Source organism: Siniperca chuatsi, linkage group LG9 (genome assembly GCF_020085105.1).
Source record: "Siniperca chuatsi isolate FFG_IHB_CAS linkage group LG9, ASM2008510v1, whole genome shotgun sequence".
Classification (NCBI taxonomy): Eukaryota; Metazoa; Chordata; class Actinopteri; order Centrarchiformes; family Sinipercidae; genus Siniperca; species Siniperca chuatsi.
In genome coordinates this window covers 18,524,806-18,540,867 of record NC_058050.1, presented here as the reverse complement: position 1 = coordinate 18,540,867, position 16,062 = coordinate 18,524,806, and the positions used below count along the sequence as shown (strand labels likewise).

General features: G+C 39.4%; 1 protein-coding gene across 4 annotated transcripts in view; it reads right to left on the bottom strand.

Annotated features, from left to right (window-relative positions):
* cdkal1 (CDK5 regulatory subunit associated protein 1-like 1) overlaps positions 1 to 16,062 on the bottom strand; it is a 256,133-nt gene that overhangs the window by 148,764 nt on the left and 91,307 nt on the right. For all 4 annotated transcript variants that reach the window (XM_044208561.1, XM_044208562.1, XM_044208560.1 and 1 more), the window contains exon 7: positions 15,116 to 15,236. In XM_044208561.1, coding sequence (XP_044064496.1) covers positions 15,116 to 15,236 — 121 coding nt within the window. The remainder of the gene's footprint in view (positions 1 to 15,115; positions 15,237 to 16,062) is intronic.

The following is a 16,062-nucleotide window of genomic DNA, read 5'->3' as shown; positions in this document are numbered from 1 at the left end:
TCCTTTCTCTCCTAAACTGTTTAGAAGGACTCCAGCTAGCTCCAAAATAACTGTGGACAGCTGTCTCTCATACCAAGGCAAGCAGTGGAAAGATTAGACTCAATACAGTGTTTTGTTTTACAAAAAGTAGAGAAGCTTAATTCCAACTGACCGTGAAAGGGAAGGAGACTATGAAGCAGAAAAATTAAAATAAGAAACAAGATACACAGAGAAAAAAAAGGAGAAATACTGCCTCACACCAGATCCAAAAGCATGGCATGGTATCAACTCTAGGGGAGTCGTTGTTTACAATGAAGGGGGCTTTCCTTCAAGAGTTGTCTGTAAATCACTACTGAAAAGAAGGAAGGCCACTTTTAAAAGCCCTTTTTGTATGTACTCCATTAGGGTTTCATTTCTGACCTCCAATTTGTCATACTGGGTAAAAATATACACTGTTACCACAGTCATTTCTTTTAACTCACTATTTCACAGTTGGCTTAAATTTCTGGCAACAACTCCTGTTAGTTGCAGGAATATGCTGTTGGGTGAGCACGAGTTTAACACTGTAATCACTTAATTGTGTGTGTGTTTGTGGGGATCAAAATATTGTAAAGGAAAAATAAGACGCTACTTTCTCTTTCTGAGATCATTTTTTACAATTTGCCATGTCTGTTCCTGTGTAGTGCAAAAGTGAGCTTGGCACCTATACCTTCAAGATTTGGGGGTTCAGTTTCCTGTATAACTCAGTTGAAGATGAATGGAACACTGCCACATTTAAAGTTCAATTCCCAATGGAGCCACACTTGCCAAGTGTATACTAACAGTGATGTAAAGCACAAAAAACATCCCAAGTAGAATATAGCATGACAAGTGGTGTTTTCACTAAAAGCCCCAAACTAACCACACTGTGACTAATACTGGACCATAGTCCAGCTACTCAAAGAAAACAGCATGACCATCTATTAACGCAGCACTACTAATGCAAGCTTTTGACACAGAATAAAGATCAAAAGCTTCAGTTCCTCTTTAATAAAAGTGTTTTATTTTAAAACTGGTTTGCTGTGGGATTTACACACTCCAGCGCAATGACAAAAAACATCTTAATAACGATTAACAACCATCAAATGCTGTGATATAAGGCAGCTGGTATGAGACTATGAAATCAGACTGTTGTATATAACAAGCGTAAACCCTGTATCTGTCCGTGACAGACTCATGGGGAAATAACAGGGATTTCCCAGAAGCTCGACACAAACAGGCCAACAACACAGAACTCCTGCTGGACCGAAGATAAAACTGTTGTCATGTAGATTCCATATCATTCTAGAAGAGCATATTGCTAAATTGTAACCATTTTGTTCCAATTAATAGTCATAGTACGATGTCTGTAACGTTGATGGATCTTGCTAGGGTAACTAAGTAGTGGAGAGACTCAGTGTATCGTCAGTTTCCACTACCCACTGACTTTAGTCTTGAAGCAGTTCTGATGAATACGGTGAGACACTGCAGATGGAGTTGAGAAAGGCATTTGAGAGAAAATTACTTCACTATGTGCAAGGACATTCAGTTCACAGACAGTGTTATAAAGTCCACATATGAAAATGGTGTTAAAGTTTAATTTAAAATGTATTTCTCAGAGTAAATGCTACTTGAAACTGCATGCTCCTCTACTATCGGTTCACATTCAGACACTTCTACACATTCAAACCAGGGGGATGCTAAGTTCTACCACAATCCACTACTGTTGGCTACTGAGCAGATCAGCTACCATAAACCTGACAAAGCACCAATGCAAGAAGTTATCAAGATACATATTTATTAAGATAAATGATTAAAATAAGTCATCCTGGTAGTGGGGTTAGGGTCTAAGAAACCTATAGGTTTTTGAACACTCCCTTTTACTCCATTTACTAGACTGTGAAGACCTTCATAAGTGCCCACTGAAACACCTACAATAGACATTAGACATATCAACATTTTGAAATACAACCAAAATGCCAGGAGCATTTTTTTATGTCACCATGGAAAAGACAGAAAAAAAGAAAATATAGCTATCTATTCATCTATTCTCCCTCTCAGGGTATTGCTTATCCTAGTTGAGGGCACTAAAGATGGCAGCTAGGTCAAAGGACCTAGCTGTGGAGAAAACACAGACAGATGGGGTCCTGCATGCGCTCGCACACACACACACGCACACACACGCACCACCAGGGGGTCCATCCATCTTAATGTGATCAGGCCCAGCTGAGTGGATCACACCAACATTAATCTCAAGAGACAGTCAGTGGCCTGCTTGGGTCTGTGTGTGTGAGTGTGTGTGTGTGTGTGTGTGTGTGTGTGTGTGTGTGTGTGTATGTTTGCATCAATTATGTTTGTGTGTTCATGTGCCTGTGTGAGTGTGCTGCTGCTGAACATTTGTCCAGTATCACAACAACGCATTAGCAGTTTCGACCTCTCCATCAGCCTAAACAGACTGCGACAACTAGTCGGCAGTCTTAGACCGACAGTGACTGAAGGAGAGGAGCAGTGTCACTCTCTGACCAACACAGACACATACGTTGGCTGTGTATTCAAGTTGTGCTGGGCATGAATTATTTGATTCTGAATTGCTTTATTTTCTGTCTTCCTGAAGAGAAGAGATTACTGTTCATGAAAATTAACTAAGCAGCAACAAAAACAGCAACATCAACAACACTCCAGTGGTGTAAGGGAGAAATACTTCTAGAATTAAAACAAAATATTTCTCCTCCTTATCAAGCCTCCATCCTTTCCCTCCTTTGTTTCTGTCCTCTCCCCCTTCTGTTTCGTCCCGGTTAATTAAACCACAGAGGTAGCTCTTGTACCTGACAGCAGTGTAGTTCATCAATGTGTTACAATGAGAGAGGCTACCTCCCCAGTATGTCTGTGTGCACATGCGTGTGTAAGAGAGAGACTATTGTGTGGTTGCAGCCTGGTAATGGTAACAAAGAAAGGAAAGCCATGATGTTCCTCTATACATTTGTAAACCTCCCTCGACACACACATACACACACACACACAGTATAGTTCGCTTAGGAGAGGCTCCCATGTGCAGCATCTTAAAAGGCACAGACTGGGAGAGAGTTGAGCAGGAAAAGGTTTTCTCAATGATAAGCATTTAGGGTCTACACATTAATTAGAAAACTGCTCTATGCATAAACAAATTGGGCCACGTGTGCATTTACGTGTGTGTGTGTGTTCATGGGGGTTCGTATTGTGCGGGCTTGAAGATGCAATTATGAAAACAAAGCTTAAACTGTGAGGGGAGGTCGGAGCACTTTGCAAATTGTAAAGCAAGATTATTCATTGCACTTAATACTGGGAGAGGGGTGGAGTGGGTATTTGAGCAAACAAAATCTTAAAACTGCTATTATATGAGTGAACAAAGCCTCAAGCCTGTAAGTTTACGGTTAGTGTCATCTCAAAGTCAAAGTGGAGGTTGCAAAATAATGTGGAGTCAAGGAACAAAGAATGCTGGCACAATGGAGTAAAGACCTATTAGAAGAAATGAATAGAGCATGATTAGTTATTCAGAGAAAGGCTGGCAGCTAAACCGTATTTACCCTTGATACAATGTCATGAGTAAGAGATGGCTGCATTCAAGTTACATGGGAACTTTGCATGCACACCAATGATCTTGTGTGACTCTGATGAAGACAATAATCTTTATAAATCATATCTTACTGGGGGCTCTAATTTTAAACCATGATCAGGATTTGGGATGAAACAGAAATGTTAAGTACTTATAGTGGAGCTTAACATTCTTGGCTCACTTTTAAGCAAAGAAATGTTGTGTTTACTAAGTAAAGACATTGCTGCACCAAACATCAATATTTTGCCTTTTGTTGATGTAATTAGATGATAATGTGAATGGTGGTGATATGGGACATCACCATGTACAAATATCTATGCAAGCATGTCAGCGTGTCATGTCATTACCTCATAGATCCCGCAAAATTCCCAAATTAGGCATGTGAGAGACTTCCTTATATTATCCCAAGTTTATCACACACATTGTTTTATTACACAAAACAACAAAGTAGTGAGTGGCTGTTTTTAAAATGTCTGCAGAACACTGAAGATAAACCAAACAACAGAAATTGTGCTCAGGTTTTTAGAGTTTTCATGTATTTGTGAACACATGTTGCAGTGGCTTTTCAGAGATGGTCCACTGACTGGTGAGTCATCGATTAAAACTATAAAACAAAGGGGTTTACTTGAGTGTCTGAAGCCATTTTACAGTCAGGAGTTTAAGTTGAGAAACAGTGAGACTGTTTCTGCCCTGCCAATAAGTTGCTCTGGTCAGACTGAGAAATAAATAAACACAAAGTTCTCTCAACATTATTTCACATAATATTGTTTTTGCATTTTTGTGTGTGTTGGATATGTGTGTGTCTGTGTGTGTGTGTGTGTGTGTGTGTGTGTGTGTGTGTGCGTGCACATGTTTCTTTTCATCTGTGAATAGACCAGTGTATGTATGAGTGTGTGTCCTCATGCAGCTGGGATCCATTCCTCTCAGTGTTCAATCCAGCCTGTGTGTCTGACCTCTTAAATTCAGTTACTTAGTCTCGTGTTCCCATTGCTGCACACAGACAGCTCTGTGTGTGTGTGTGTGTGTGTGTGTTTTAGAAAATGTGTCACATGCTGACCTTGGATTTCTGTAACTACTGCAGCAGCCTAGCTTGTTGTTTTGGCTGGAGAGAAACAGCACATGTATCTGTGAGAGCATGTGCAAGTGTGTGAAACCACAACCCTATGTCTACATAGGAACTGTGAGTGATTTCCCAACTTCTTGTTTTGTCTATAGACAGACCTCGAGACACTGTTTGTGCTAGATCAGTCAGCCCATTGTTACTGGACAAGAATAGTATGATGTTTGTTTATTATGAACCTAGACATACCTTAGACATACTGCTAAAGTCAAGTGGTAAAAGATCTGATCTGAAGTTAGACTTGCAGGCTGCTTAGACAGCTGATCTCACCTGTTGCCTGCCTGCCTTACTGACCACTTTACTGTGTAACTGACTGACTGATGACATCACTTGTTGTCAACTGAATGACAAGCTGACTTTACTGATGCACTCATAGATTACAGATTCACTGGCAGACAATCTGACTCACTGCAAGACTGAGTGACCTGCTCACAGTGACTTAACAACTGACCAAATAACCCACTGATTTGACTAGTGACTGGCTGTCTACTTTACTGAGTCACTGGCCAAGTAGGTGAGTGACTAACTAAACCAAGATATCTGCAGGTATCAGAGAATCCTTAATAAGACCCTCTACATTATACTTGGTTATGTATATTTTAATGTTGTACAGATCTGTAAAATCTCTGTGATCCAACTCAGCGGTTGGCTGTTGTATCAGTGACTGAGTGCCTACTTCACAGGGTTGATCGAACACATGCCTCTACACATGATCAGCAGTCTGAGCTGTGCTCCACATAAGGTGGGGCTGGCCCACCCAAGGTAACACTGCCGCAACATTCTGTGTTTTCGTTCTCTGCATAGGTAAAATGCAAAGCAGCTGATGATGTAGCCTTACTGACTGACTGTACTGACTGACTGAAAGCATAGTGAAGATGGCTTCATTATGGGCCTTGCAGAGCATCACCACATATCATACCAAGTGTCTGCTGATATCTGTGGGTCATTAAACATTATGACTTTATTTAAGTTTGTTAACAGTTATTTTGTCCCCTAAAATTGGGGGGTATCCATGAAAAGGGTTACAGTTCCTGCACACTTCGTTTGATTCATTGTAGATGTAAGGGCCCTCACAATAAAGTCAAGAGGGTCTTTGAACTAAGTGCCAGTGTTTCCTGTTAAAATCCAATACACTGGCCAAAAAATGTCATTGTACAGTGCATATGTACACAACATCCCTATAGACAAAATGGCATGCTTCATGTTTGAGTCACAAAAAGAAAGCCTAATTGCTGGGTTGATGATTCTGTCTTGACGACTATGGACCATTTACCTCTTAGAAGGAAACATGTGGGAAACTGGTTTGTAGTCTGTAGGACAATCAGTTGTGTGTGTGTTTGTGTGTAAACTGTGTTTGCCTGTGACACACTGGGGATAATTCAGTTACTCAGGGGTTCTGTAATGTAATGCCTTGTAATGACACACAATCTCATTTTGTCCAAGGAGACACATCAATCTTTTGAATTTACTGTGGGGAGCAGAGTCTCTCCTGGTGAGTGAGTAGGAAGAACAGTGGATGGAGAGCATGTGTGTGTCAGGCATGTATTTGTGTGTTAAGCAGTGGGAAAGAGGGAAAGGGAATAATATGTTCAGACCAGTGGAGCTGAAAACTATCCATACACTGGTTTGATAAACAGCAGGAAAGGCCACCATGGTACATAGCTAGAAGAGGTGTGTATGTGTGTGTGTGTGTAAGTGGAAAATGATCATATGTGTGTGTTGAGAACGAAAAAGAAAATGGGAATTCCTTTGTGGAGAGGTGTGTGTGTGTTTGTATGTGTGTATATTGTGCATCCATGCATTTCCACAATCTTACACACATATGTATGTGATCAGAAACCCTTGTATAAAACACCTTTCACTCCTCTGTAACTACTTTTCTGAAGCACATCAGCACATTTTCTCCCTCTTTTGTTGCTACTTCACATGATGCATTTTCACTTCTGCTCCTCAGGGACAAAAACAACAGAGAAAAGAAAAGATCATTGACCAATGAACAACAAAATGAAAACGCTGTCAAGTGGAGCAGTGTAACGTGGCTTGTGTATTTGCTTTTCAGATGAGGGAGAGAAATGGACAAATTACCTGCAGTGTATATCGCAAGAACCCCCCAATGGTGGTGATATTACAGTCTAAATGGGAGTCTCAAGCTGGACCAGACATACATGCTTCAATTGATGGGAAAAGTGTGTGTGTGTGTGTGTGTGTGTGTGTGTGTATGTGTGTAGGAGAAAGAGGAAAAAAGAGAGACTCCTTGTGTGTCACTTCCACACTGTAATTGCCAGAGAAATTCAAATTACAAAAGAGCACATAGGCCTGATTCAATTTGCTTTGAACTGGGCTAATGATTTCCCATCTCCTCCTGTTTCTCCCTGTCTCGCTCTGTACTGCACTCCCCCTTCTCTCTCTCTTTTTTCCCCTTCTCTTTTTATCTGCAAAAACGGCTGCTCTATTCTTATAGTGACTCTACTATTCTTTATTGATAGTCTTTCTTATAAAGTGTGTCACCAATGAGCTGTGCTGTGTCTTTCTTACCCCACCACGTCAAGGCCTCTGGCATCAAAAACACAATGTGCTGAGTTCGACTGATCTCCAAACAGAAACTGATGCAAGGAGGGCTAAGAAAAGAATTCAGCAGCAGATGAAGCTCTGAGGCGTGCTGATTGGGACAGAGAAAGTGGAGCGCGACTATCAGGTGCTGAAGACTGTCATTCGTGTGCTGAAAAGCATGAAAGAGTGCCGGTATGATAATAGTTAATATATCAAAAAGTGAGTATCGAACAATGTTTATAAACTGGAAAGTTAACTGGATCCGGCAGTTAGGAAAAGCCGAAAAAGGATGTGGTGTTGTGAAGAGATTTCCGACGTCTGTTCAAGAGGAGCTGATGTTTGCATCACATACAAAAGGAAAGTTTTGCTGATGGTAATCAAGCGCAAATGTTTTTAGGGCAGCAGGTGCACTACAGAAAACATGTTTTACATAGCACTACCCCTATTCTACACTACCACTGATTAGTGTAATAATTTTAAGGACTGTTTAGGAGCTTATATGAAACTTTTTAATATACCCTGAAATGCTGTGCAAGCACATACAATCACACAAACATATAGCAAACACAATCAATCAGTAATGTGTTGGCTGTACAGTATGTTTAACCATGGATCTGTAGGTCAGTTCCCCTCAACTCTGTTAGAACAACATGCAACTTTTTCGAAGTACAGTTTGGGAGAACAGGAAAAACAAAGAGAATAAAAGAGGGTAGAAGGAAAAAGAAATAATGAATTTGACCAGTCCAACATTATGTATACAAGCTGTGTTGTCACTATGAATCTGCTTTCACACTGTTTCATAGACAAAAGTGGAAAAACATGGTAAAAACACACAGCTTTTTCTAATACTGTGTGCTCAACTCCTCTCCTATTACCCTGGGTGACCTGGAAGCAATAATGCTGCAAGCCATAAAGGAAGCTCACTATTCTTTTATTTTCTATGGAAATTTGAATCAAATGAATACCTAATTTCTGTCCTTCTTAAGAATGTGGACATTCATTCTGGCCCTGCCATGTTACTTAGGGACACATCAGGTCAGGAACAGAAATGATAAAATGCTGTTGTTTCAACAAATTCTTTAAGGTAGGAAGTCTAACTCTGACCCCAAATTCACTTCTCTCTCAGCTGGCTAAAGCCTTGAACATTACACCTTTGTAACAATAGTTAACACAAATCTATGTAAAGATCAGCAGAGAGGTTGGTAAGACCTATTATTCAACTGTGTCGGCGTGGATGGAGAAGTTGTGGCAGCCAGAAGCAAATCACAGGAAACAAGCAGCTAACACACTGGGGCCCTGTCAGCTAACACAAACATATTCACAATGCACGCTAACATACAAGCACAAAGACACTTTGCCCTCCGTCTCTGTCGGCTTTGTTTACATGGTGTGTGTGTGTGTGTGTGTATTTTGCTACAGTGACTATTAGTGATTGTAGAAATCAAGGATTAGACAGGGATAAAGGTCTGTAAGAAATTAGCCACTAGCTTGTTCAAATCCTTTATGATTGTAGCCAACCACAGAAATTAACAGAATAAAAAAAGGCACGGGGAAAATATTATTAGAGATTAGTACTATGTAGCTTGGGTAAAGCGTCCAAAACATTTATGTTTAAAAAGGTATTAAATATCTTTTCAAAACCCTAACAATGGCATCATGTAATTTTCAATGGCCAGATTAAATTAGCTTTCCGTTAAGAAGATAAATATTCTACTATTAGTCACAGAAGGTGAAAAACAAGAAAAAAAACGAGAGAAATGAATAGAAGGAGCTGAACAAAGAAGAGAAGATACAATACTGTATGGGCTCCAAGGTTATCTTTTATACTCACTGGATAGGTGAGGCCAGTAACTCCGAGTGTAAGAAATTTCCACTCTCCTGCAACAAAAACCAGGACTGTTGAAAATTTGTTTGTATAAAAATCCTTCATTGTTTGCTTCTATTCAAGAGACGTCAGCATCTCTATTTGTCGACCTGTCGTAAGCTTAACCCTGCAAGAATTTGAAGGACAATGATGTGCACTAGGTGGCTGAGGAAAACATTAACCCAAAAGCACAATATTTTCACAGTATCATATAATGGCTAAGAAAATGAAATGTAAACGAATCTGTTTGGGAATGAGAAATCAAAAATGTGCTATGCATGGCCACAGATGCTAAACATGACTTTCATTATGGCGTAATGTTTACACAGGTTTTTAACAGTGACGCAGGCCTCCATATCAGCATTAATTCAACTTCTAACTATTTATTGGGGAGTATGAGCTGCCAGCACAGCAATCAAACATCAAGGCAGGAATCAGTCTGCCAGCAATTCTTCATTCGTGTCTGAGAGAGCTCTCAAACCACTGCCTCTGTGTCATCCTGTCTACCTGCCTGCCTGGAGGATACGAATGATGAGGTTGGTTATTGGTTTGGGGTTGGAGCAGAGGATCATTAACACCTGACTTTTAGCACATTGCAATAACAATGACAGAGATTATGCCAAAAATGTGACTAAATAGAGAACAGGGAAAGGACAGATAATGAAATAAAATGAGCTGTAACTGTGGAACAAAAGGGCTTTTTTAAATGCCTGGAGTGTAATGACAATGGTTCACACAAACAGACACAGCAACAAATACACACACAAGTTTAATGACCCATTCCGACTGAGTGGTTGTAAATTCCTTGTTTATGACGATGGAGCATCACGATTCAACTTGTTCACAAAAGGGTTCACTGTTGCTGACAAAACAAACACACAGATACAGATATACAAAGAGCAAGAAAGGGCCGTTAGTGTAGCCTAGGGCAAAACACACACATGCACGCACCAGCTTCACCAGTAGTATCAAGTGTGCTAAAACTGGGACACAAAACAGAGCATTAGAAAGACATAGTGAAGTCTGTTTCCAGTCTGAGGCTGTATAAAAAATTAACTCTGCCCTAAGGCTTATGTGTTTGCATAAAGAAGCTATGGAAGAAATAACGTAAGAAACAACCCAAAACTACATGCTGGCGCACAAGGTCAACATCTGTTGCTGGAGTCAACATAAGCAGCACGAGTAGGGTCGAGTTCAAAGGAACCACATCTGATTCAAACCCAATGTTGAAAAACACGTGTGTGTATTTCCAGTATTTCCCTCTTTTTCTCTTCTCATAACTATTTCTGCCACTGCTTCACCGCTCTCACTGACCATTAAATATGTACATACACAACTTGTGAAAAAGATTTCTGTTGTATTGTTGCAAAGGTTTAGAGGTTTACCTTTATCTAAAGCTGTTTAAAATTTAAGTAGATAACTTCAACTTCCTAAAAGCCTTGGCAGTTAGCACGTTTTGTTTCACCTCATCTTCAAAAGCCTTTAAACTTTCCTGATATTCAATGTCCCCGGGAGGATGGAGTGATGCTGTCTGGATGTCTATTCATGGTGGTGTAAAAAATAAAAGCCTGGTGAAATTATTATCTAAAAAATATTTGAGATTAATTAATTTAACTATATTTTATATAATTATCGTGTTTACGTTGATATAATTTCATTGAATAGGATTCAAATTGTGACCTTTTCAAAAACAACCGCATGGAAGGCAGCACACATCTGCCGCCAAGTTTCATTATAAAACTGGAGTATCCTAAAATTCAGTACATACAGAGTACATTTTAAAGTGTATTCAATGTTGTATACATTTGCAATAAAACATCATTCAATATTCGTCCTTCACATCCATAATATGTCGATAATACTCAATGTGTCTGCCAGTGAATGAATGAATCAAATTGAAACCCTAAAAAGCAAACAAAATATTAGTGTATTGAAATGAAATAGTTGACAATTGATATTAACAATAACACTGGTGCAACATGCTGCTTTTGGACTGAACCTTCAAAGAAATAATCCGGGCTTTTGCTCATTAAATATGTCAAGTAAAGATGACTCATTATAACTGTGCTTATGGCCTAGGAGAAACCTGACAATGTTCCTTTAATACAAAGCCAGAGGGCATTTGAGGACTAGCTGGACTATGTTGAATGTATTTTCTGATGGGGATAAAATTAACTTGGTAGAAAGCCAATCTAATTTGGATTTAATATGTGCAAATGAATTAATATGCAACTTAATGAAACTAATATTGTGAATCAATTTGAACATGAAATAAATTTTTCATAGGTAGTCCCAGGTGAAACTCTATGCCAGGCTGTTGTGAGGATTTGCACTAATAAAGTGAAGGGGATGGTACAGTACTGTCAGACCCAGACTAAAATTACTCTGTGCAAAGTAATTTGAAGTGAAGTTAGAATATGAATGTTTGTAGTCAAGGGAGGTGAAGGTTTTGGGGTTTTGTTTTGTATAAAAAGGCACTTTGGGGTATCTGGCAGACCTAAAAGATTTCTACAGGTCATTTTACCAAGAGGGAGCAATGTGACTACTGTTTCGCCCCGTATTTCCAAAATACGTCCACACAAGTGCCCCGACGTGTACCACTGAGAGCATGATCCGACTGGCCTCCCATCCATTTGCACTGCCTATTGTGTTCAATGGAGCACTCAGTATACTCAGCATAGTCAAAAACATTGAACCTAGGTTAATACAGTGGTAAGTAAGTGGAAGTGAAGAGTATCTCAGTCCATATGTGGTTTAAATGCTGTTTGTGGCTGTTGAGTTGATGGGCGGGGATGACTTCAGCCACAGTGTATCTGCAGGTTTCAGAGAGCCCAATTTAAAAGTGTTTGTGACTTAAACTTAAGTCACAAGTTCTGTCGTGCTTTTTAGTGTGGATCTACTAGACTGAAGATCACAGAAATCAGCAACATGCTTGGTGACATTATACATTATACTTTCGCATTAGTAATACTCCAATACCAAGAGTCTACAGCCATGCTAGCAACTCAGTGAGGCTGCGCTTGAGCTAAATGCTCACATCAGCATGCTAACATGTTTACGTTGATAATGCTAGCCTGTTGATGTTTGGCAGGTATAGTGTTTACCATGTTCTCACATTATATAGTATAAAAAAAAACAAGTATCTAACTGCATTGAATATATGTTAATATTTTTATGCCCTTAAATTATTTGAGATTCAAGACTTTTCAAGGACCTGCAAAAAAACCTGTGGAAGCACTCCACCCTGTAGCATGACATCAACTTGACACAAGGGAAGGAGAGAGAGAGCTTAAATGAACGCATCCCACATGTACACACACAAAGACAAACTGGCAACAAACTGGAGACATTAAAGGCCACACACACTACAAATTAATAGTCTCAAATGTTCTCTTCTGACGCAGAGGCAGTTTGGAGAACAACTGCAACTGATGTTGTGCATGTGTGTGTCTGTGTGTCAGACAAAGATCTCTCTGTTTCATCAGCTGACAAATGTCACCAGTGATGTCACTACTACCTCAGAGGAATATTTAAAACAGATCATCTAAAAACAGAACACATAAAGAGCACATTATCTTTCTTTTCCTTAGCACACACGCATGCACGCACACACACACATATATTAAGAGAACCATGTCAAATAGTGCCACCAATGACTGACCAGCTCACACAAAAGCACACATTAAGCTTGGAATTTCAGTAACACCAGTCTTATTTGTGAGAGATTTGTCAACAGCCGATTCACCCAGCCAACATATTCAACTTAATCCCCGGTCTCCTAAAAGAGTTCCAGTTAAAAGAGTAAAAACAGGGGGATTTATTTGTAGACAGCCAGACCCTTTTGAAAAACAACAGCGAGTTCATCTGGATCAGATACAGACCCCATGCGGGTGAGAGGCTGGCAAGGAAGTGACATCTGCACACACATACCCCAAACACACAAAAACTCACAAAATGGAAGGCCCACAAAATCACAGAGACATAGAAATGGTCAGGAGGGTAGGTACACAAGCACATAAAGCAAGAAATATAGATATTCACATTGTAGGTGTGATTTGATAGTGACCAAGAGAGTCATTGAGATCCATTTATCTACAAAAAGACACAGCCTGTGAAAGGGCCAAAAGTGTATCTGCATCTGTTGTAGCTATTCATAACAAATAAGCCAGGAATAAACCAATCATATGACACTGGTGGCCAATTTTAGGCAATGGTTTACTGGGGAGCAGTGAATGAGACTTTCAAAAAAATTGGCTGGCCAACCCGAGTACACGGCAGCATTTTCTTTTGGTCACAAACCTCATATTTTGCCTTTTAAACATGTCAAATTTGGTGCTAACCAGAAGTGCCAGTTTATCTCAAAAACTATGGCTGAACCAGTTCAATCTGCAGTTTTTCTGGTCATATTAGATAAAGTGTAGTCTAAGAAGTTTTAGTCAGGAATAAAGACCACCGAGCTGTGCAGACTACAAACACAGTCAACTCTTTAGGCACTCACTGGATTTTTGAATTTGAATTGAATTCTTAAGGAATTACAGTATCTTGAGTTCATGACGTAATCATGACACGATGTTGTTAAACATGTAAGGTAGACAAAAATATAATATGGGAGCTACATTTTTGCTGATGACAGATTTCCATGATGGTTTGAAAATAATGTTTTTGCAGACAAAAAGGTCCCCCTATAATGGTACAAAATGGACACTTATTGTGACAATGTGAAGTATGGTTATGTTGTCACCACACAGCATCATCTACTGCATCACTATTACACCCAAAATAGTCATAAAAATGCCTACTCTGGTAATAAAACAGTAACAACTAATATGTCAGGATCTGAAAACAGGTCACAGCCTTTTTGTTGGTGGGTCACTATGTTACAAGGACAAGAATGTTGCTGCAACTGGCCCAGAAGGTTCAAGGACAAAATTTGAAGCCCTCTTACTGACAGCAGCAAATGTACACACACAACAGGTGCAAACTGTGAGATGGCAATTAGCAACGGATTAAGCTTGTTTTCTTGACAGCTAGTTAAAACTTCAAAGGATTTTAACAAATTAGTGCAAGAACAAAAAAGTATTTATTTAAACCAAGAAAGCTCTAGTCTCATAGAACAATAGTGCTGTGTCTACAAGTTATTTACTTCCTCGCTTTGTGAGTCAAGCCATTAATGTTTAGCATTGAGGACGTGCAGTAGGATGATTGATGGATTATCATCAGTGGAGGGCGAGCGCAGTGGAATTAGTCTGTTGTAACCTTTTTAACTAGCCCACTGAGAATACAGCACATGGGTTAGTAGAGACACACAGATCTGTAAACATGAAATTAGCCCATAGAAATGTGGGTGTACGTGTGTGTAGGTGTGAGTGTTTGTGCATCTACACACATGAATACACACATGAAAGTCGTAAAGTCTAACTATCCATCCATCCATATGTAGCATTTATCTACAATATGTACATTTATTTATCTATCTACACTATGAAATCTTCTTTACTGTCATTACTGTTGATGATAAAATATAACCAAACCACACACAGCAAGTATTCTTAAACAAATTCACTGCCAGTGACATAAGCAAAATAACAAATAATTGTAACCGGATAATACACAACATCATCACAGCTATAATGGAAAAAGATAACAAAGGAAGGAGGTATATCTATGTAACTGTGTCTGTTTTTTCCCTGCTTTCATGATAGAAGTGAAATGGAAGCAGAGACAAAAAGCTAGACACCTGTTGCGTTTCTATTACATTTACATTTGAAGAAGAAATAGCACTACAAACACACTACTACACACACATCCCAAGCAAACCATGTGAAATTGATAAAATTAGAAGCACAGAGGGGCTCTGTTTAAGTGGATGTGCAAATAGAGGGAGCGCACACACACACTAAACCGGAATGGCAGGGAAGCAGTAAAATTGAATTCACAGTTAAAGCTGAATATTTTATGAGTCATGTTCTCTGTTTGTATGTCTGTATCCTACCCAGTGTTAATGGAGATGATTTCAATGAGAGGGTTCTTCCTGATCTTGGGCAGGTCCAGTCTAGCTCCTCCGAGCCTCCGGCCTCCATCTTTCTTCTGACCCAATAGACGAACTGAGTGGCCTGAAAATAACAAACAAAACTTCACTACACATTCCTTTTCAAACTGAAACATTAACTGTCTGTGTCACCTTTTCTCTGTTTACTTGTTGTACATGTGACACACTAACATGCAGACGTATGTGTGGATGGGTGCGCAGATGTAGGCATTTCCATGTTAAAAATTAATACATTCAAGTTAAATATATTAGTTGCCCTGTTTAAATTGCAAAAAAAAGATAGAGATAACAGAACACTGTTTGGATAGGATCGCTTCCTCTATCTTTAGTCTGTCTCCATAATACAGACTCAAATTTGCAGTACACACAGACGCTCACATGCACAAATACATTAACATACAACCTTTCACCCACCAGCAACACCAAATAGAAAGCCAGCTTTCAATTGTGGAATATCCACCTCTAGATAGCCAAATAAAAGCCTTCATTAAACTTCTCTCATTTATTCAGTATGATGTTAGTGTTAACAGGACACAGGAACGTGCAGAGCAGCATATCAGAGCTGACACAATGTGGTAAAGGTATGGTAAAAGGAGACAGAAATTAACAGGCCTAGCTGTGCAGGAAATGGCATAATAGACCAACCTCTGGCATCATGTGCACTTTAAATCAATTAAGGATGAACATGAATACACAAAGAGGGAAATAGGGCAAGAACATGATATTCTTGCTAAAGTGAACTCCACTGATATTACCAAGATAGTTAATACATGTGGAAACCATGAAGGATAGGCAAGTAAAAGGGAATCTTCAAAATAAAGAGGGCTATTTCACTCAGATCCTTTACCAACTGCACACTGTAACAACTCTAAAACTAGTATTACTTAGAT